This window comes from Curcuma longa, chromosome 4, assembly GCF_044706935.1.
Source record: "Curcuma longa cultivar G26 ecotype Majalengka, Jawa Barat chromosome 4, ITB_CL_G26_1.1, whole genome shotgun sequence".
Classification (NCBI taxonomy): domain Eukaryota; kingdom Viridiplantae; phylum Streptophyta; class Magnoliopsida; order Zingiberales; family Zingiberaceae; genus Curcuma; species Curcuma longa.
Window position 1 is genome coordinate 17,594,752 of NC_133864.1, and position 6,111 is coordinate 17,600,862.

The window sequence follows — 6,111 nt, forward strand, 5'->3', positions numbered from 1 at the left end:
ATTACCATGCATATGGATAAAAATGGAGTCGTTGTCGAGAGTAGGCAACACCTCCCTAGCATACCTCTGGAAGTCCCCTTCAGAAGATCCCTCCACATGAATGGCCAGAGGAGAACGGGGAGGACGGATAACCTTAGACTTCTTATTCTTCTTCTGGGAAGCACCGGCCAGGGACGAGGATGCCTTTCTCTTCTCAGGACACGGCTGGGCAGAGGAAGAGGGGGACAAGAGTTTCGCAGGAACATCAGCCGTCGAAGGCTCCCCCTCAGGAAGGGAGACCTGCCCAGACACCTCGACCTCAGGAATGTCAATCAGGATGGGCTCAGAAGCCCCAGGAGTGGCCAGACGCTTGCTCATTTCCTCCCGGATCCTCTTCCTAGCTCTGGTCTCCCGGACCACCACGGGAACCGACTCCTGGGGCACCGAAGCCTCGGACACCTGATCCGCCGGAGAAGGGGAAGCAAGCCCTTCCTCCTCGAGGCCAAAAGAGGCATAGAACTGGCCGGAACTCTCTGGAAAAGTGGAGGACGATGCCCCATCCCACCTAGCCACCATAACGGAACTCGTAGGCTCCTCAGCAACCACAGGACTCTGCGGCTCTACAAGCCCCGCTTCTAAGCCCACAGGCCCACCTGGCGCGAGGGGAACATCAGCACCAGGAGTGGCAGTTGAAGCCCCTTCCATCTCCGTAGAAACCCACCAGCCATCAGTATCGGATAGGTCCCACCGCAAAGCCTTCCGTACGGAAGCATCCACCAGAAGCTCGTCTGTAACCAAGAAACAAAGGAAGAGAATTAGTTAGCCTAAGAAAGAAGCTATAGCAAACACAGGCAACTTACATAAGGAGGAGGTCAAAGGAAGGCAAGTAGGGCTAAGGCCCGCGCGATATAGAAGGGCCTCATTAGATACCAGCTTGTTGGCATCAAGCAATAGGGGAGATAACGTCTCCCTAACCCGTGAAGTGGACGGATGAGAACCCAAAGGAGGAGGGGAAGGCAAAGCAGCTTCCCAGGCAGTAGACCAAATGTAAGGGATTGGGGGCTTAACGTAGAAAAACTTATGACGCCACCCCTTCTGAGACTCAGAGCAACCAGACAAGAACTTAACTCCGGACCTGGCAGCAAAATACACCACACCGGGCTCACTCTTCTTGGGATGAAGGAACTGGTAGAGAAAAGGGGGAGTGACGGGTATCTTGTAGACGTGGAAGACAATAAGGGCACCGCACAGTAAGCGGTAGGAGTTGGGAGCAAGTTGGGACAAGGAAATGTTGAAGAAGCGGGCCAGGTCATGGAAAAAAGGAGGAATAGGGAAACGCAAGCCAGCCTCCAGCTGGCCCTGGAAGAAGGTCACATAGCCGGCAGGAGGCTCATGCGGGCGCTGAAGGGAAGTGGGTATCCTGATTAGATGATCGCGAGGAATGCCATAGCGATCCCGGAGCACCACAGCATCATCAGGGTGCAGCAAAGAAGTGACGGACTCGCACCAAGGGATTGAGCTTCCCATTGAGAGTACGAGAAAGACAGTAAACCAGACACAGAGAAACGAACAAAGAAAGGGAAAGAACCGAAGGATCAACAAGGAAAGAAGGAAAGAAAAATGACGCCCCAGGACCCGGAACCAGAAAACAGCAAAGCAAAACCTAACTCAGAGGAGAGACTTACTAGGAGGAGCAGACATGACCGAAGGGGAAAAGAGCCGAGGAGCTAGAAGGACGCGAACAAGACCGGAGGGAAAGCAGGAACGCACGGACGCTAGGGTTCGCAGAAGCCAGAGAAGAAGGCGGAGCGAAGGGAGTTAAGTTGAACGGTCGAACCATCCGGACCGTCAATAAATAAAAAGAATCAAAGCAATCCAAGCGGTCGAAAAAAAAAAAAAAAAAAAAAAAAACCCCAGTAAATCAGACAAGCCTAGACGACAGAAGGTCGAAGCAAACAGGACTTAAGTTCAGTCAGTCGAACTACGTCTCCTTCGACTAAACTAGGTCGGGAGGCTTGTGATCCGGATGGAACGACGTGGACAAAACAGGTAGGATAAGGGGGGCCCCCAGAAGACACGTGGCCCGAATCTCAGGCACACACTTGTCCCAGAGAGCGGAATACGGACACCTCAGCCCCGCAGCCAGGAACAGCACCCCTCACATGCCACACAACCAACCCCGCTAAAGTAACGAACATCTGCACCGAAGACATCGCACAGAACCAGGTAGGCATACTAGCCCCTAACCCACCTCCCAGTTAGGGCAAAGGCAGGACCAACACACCAGACCAATTCCTGCAGACCCACCTGATACCTCACAAGGAAGTAAAACCACAACCAAAGGACAACCTCCTAAGTAGGTCGCCGCAACATAAGCCGACCTCGCCACCAGGTCGCCGCACTATAAGCCGACCTCATCACCAGGTCGCCACATCATAAGCCGACCTACACCGGAGGCCGACAGATGCCAGGGGCCAGCGCCCAACTGTAGGCGCCCGGCCCAACCTAGAAGAGAGGTCTCCTATTGGTCTTCTCCACTACGACCCACATAAGAAGGCCCAAAGGGACCCGCCTACCTACACCGCTAGGAACACCAGCTAGGAGCGCCTCACAACAGCACATTTCACCTCCGCAGGTTGGCCACACCCAACAAGGGGATAACACCAAAGCTGAGAAAACCAAGCTCCTTCGCAACATCTATCCACAAGAGGCACTCCAGCCAATCGCAACCCTTCAAAGAAGATAAGAGGCAGGGGAGGACCGCCGGATCTGAAGAACTTTTCACACAGCGGACCCTGTCAGTCCGCCATCTCCTCCAATCCCAAACAGCTAGATCCGAAGATATCGCCCCCTCCTCTTGCTCTATATAAACCGCACAGGTACGACATCAAACCCATCTTGAATCCGAGGGGTACATTTCTACTTTTCTGTTGATCTGACTTGAGCGTCGGAGTGGCCACGCCGGGATCCCCCGGCGCCCAGCTAATCCGTGTTTCCAGTGCCCCCCTGCAGGTCCTTTCTCCTCCGCGGTCTCGGGATTGGGCGACGCGGCCACCCCCCTGTCCGGTGATTCTGCTGTCGTCGGTAACGAGCCGGAACACCTTTGAAATAACTTGAATAGGAAAGGAATCCACAATTACAGGGAATCAAATGATGTTGCACAGCTTTTAGAAATCAGTCCAAATGGGCATCTACTTAACAAAGACACTTGTGAAGTTCTCTTTAGTCACAGTATCAAAGAGCTCCTATCTTAGACACATCTTTGGAGTTGGTGGCCATCCAAGTAGAGATGCCAAATAGACCGAAGATAATGCCAGTAAGAAAAAAAATAACTGGGAAAAAAAGGAGACTGAGAACATAAGTTTAATATTGCATCACTGAAGTGAGTATTCTCCTGTGATATGCTACTGTCAGGTCGCATTGAGGTCCAATTCTTAGATTCAGATTTATCTTTTTTTTTTTGAACTTTTTCTTCCCCTAAAATATTTTTGCAAGGTCATTTGGTGGAAAGGGAGAAGTAATAATGGGTGTCTAGGGATGTGACTCTCCTTCAGGATTCCAAGTGTGTCGTATCCATGAGGGACCATGATTGGGAATACAGAATAGTATTCAATGCAGAAAAAAGTCTCATCTGACAATTGATACAGAACACAGGCAAGCATTGGAAAGAGGACACTGGGAAAAAGTACTAAATTACAAGCAAGCAGCTTTTCTCACTTTCCAGTCATGGTACAATGTTTGAAGCTTGGACCTGGTAGTTGGAGCAAAGAAGAATTACGAGAACACAAAAAGTAAACTGTTGAGTGAGTATTACTAGATCTGTGTCCATGAGATTCTGGACCACGAAGAACATGATCAAGGCAGTGATTATTGCAGTGCCCCAGGACCATGATTAAGGCAACGATAATATATATGTTTAAATTATACCATGGTTGTATATCTAAAGAGGCTATAGAGTTCTTGGCATTGTTGGGGTTCACTCAAAATTAAGGGGCGGGAAAATCCTTCCTCTCCTAAGGAGTCACAGCTCACCTGGTTGCTAGGGATTTTCAGGATTCACTTAATTAGGAGATGTTCATGGTTTTGGTACTACTTACCCCCAGTAGGTATACGCACTTGCATTAATAAATCTCTGATGCAACTCTTGGCACACATAGCAATCTTCCAATCCCGAGAACATGTCTTTAAGCAAATGGCACAGTAAATAAAAGCACTTGAAAGTTTGCAACCTTTTGCTTCTAATCAAAATCAGTGGAAATTGTTGTGTTAAAGCTTAAAGGATTGACGGTACGCACCTTGATGCTAAGGGAGTAGAGGGCCATGGAGTCGAGGGTGGTGGTGACACTGAGATGGAGTACGCTAAGCCCGAGGTTTTGAATCCCAGACACCATCTTGAATAGCTGGCCGAGCCGCTTCGCCGACAGTATTCGGACGCTCGCGTGCGTCTCGACCAAGATGACCTCAATGTCGGCCAACCCTGGAAGTGAAAGCCGAGTCTCCTGATCATGCACGGCGTGAAGCCAGGAATACTGGGGAAACGAAAAGAACTGAGCAAAGGGAGGGGAATCCGCGATCAGACCGTCGCCAGTACCGCTACTACTGCCGCCGCCGCCGCGGCTGTTTCGGATGGAGGTGTTAGTATAGCTTTGTGCTCTTGCAGACTTGGATGTAGGATATTGCCGAAGTGCTCTCTTCTGCGCTTCAAGGGATTGGAGAAACTGCTCGAGCTCCTTGATGAAATCAATGGCTCCTCCAACAATCGAAGCTTGGTCACCCTGAGAAACCCCATTAGATTAGAACTCACGATGTTATGCATTCTCACAATCGAAGTCTGTATTCCACATCCATCAATTGCAAAAAAACAAAGAGTCAAATTTGGGCATATGCGACTTCGAAATCGTCCACACAGAGGGCAAATTGAAAAAATAAATAAATAAACGAAAAACGAAGGTGGATATGAGACCGACCAGATTGTAAAAAAAAGGCGGAAACCCTACCCTTTGGACGTAGGACTCCGGCATCATGGCGCGCAGCATCGCAAGATGCTCGTTTATCTGGCGGCGACGGTTGCGTTCGACGGCGATGTGCGTCATCCGCTGGTTCTCCGCCTCCTCTTTGTTCTTGTACACCCTGGTGCGCCTCCGGCTGCGTTTCCCAGTTGCTCCGGCACGCCTTGGCGGCCCCAACGCGGGAGGCGGGGAGGAGGGGCAGACTCGAAGGCTCTCGAAGGGGAAGGCAGAGGGAGACGATGGCGCGGCGGGCAAGGGGGAGGCGTAGCTCGCGTCGTGAACAAAGAACATGGAGAGGTCGGCGGAGGTAGTCAAGGCCGGCATCGTCATTGCAGTGGATTCCTCTTCTCCGAGCTCAACAGCATTTGAAGGAGAGCACAGGAAGATTTGGAGGAGAGCATGGAGCTATTTAAAATTGGGTAATTTTTAAATCACACATTATATTTTATAATTTATCAAATACGTTACTTTGCTGTAAATGAATTTAACCGAGTCCAATTTTCTATTATTTAAATTTAAATTTATTTAATAAATAATTAAACTAAATCGAGTCCAATTTAAAATAAATTAAGTCATTTCTTATGAAACTAATTTAATTCAAACTTGTACTTAATTTTTTGTCATAGAGTTCTCAATTTAAATTTTAAAAATTTTATATTTTGGTTGGTTAACAAACTTAATATTATAAATTTTTATTTTTATTTTATTTATAAATTTGATAAAAAATTATTGATGAATATAATTTATAAATTTTATTTATAGATATTGTTACATGTAGTCTCTATTCATAAACATTAATAACTTGAACATATCTATATTTGAAGTTTGTTTATTTAATTTAGTGAGTGAATCATTTAATTAACCTTATCTATATTTAATTAATATAAATAAATTTTTATCAAATCCAACATCAATCCTACTCCTAAACATTTAGTTGATTTATAGCCTTACACTTCTTTCCTAAATTAAAATAAAAAACTAATTTTTTGTTTAAACATAAAAAAATAGTAAACATATTGATGATCCAAATTTTATATTTTAACAAAAGTAAATTTATTATAAATTAGGTTACAATGGATTTTTTTTATCAAAAATACTCTTTCAAAACATCAAAATATTATTA

General features: G+C 46.9%; 1 protein-coding gene across 1 annotated transcript; it reads right to left on the reverse strand.

Moving 5' to 3' along the window:
• Positions 1–2,602: 2,602 nt before the first annotated feature.
• On the reverse strand, positions 2,603–5,342 carry LOC141827196 (transcription factor FAMA-like). Its single transcript, XM_074714436.1, has 4 exons — positions 4,977–5,342; positions 4,275–4,754; positions 4,077–4,161; positions 2,603–2,841 (listed from the first exon to the last, which is right to left on the reverse strand). Exons 1-4 carry the CDS (start codon positions 5,316–5,318, stop codon positions 2,603–2,605), a joined length of 1,146 nt encoding a protein of 381 aa, XP_074570537.1. The 5' UTR covers positions 5,319–5,342.
• Positions 5,343–6,111: the final 769 nt, after the last annotated feature.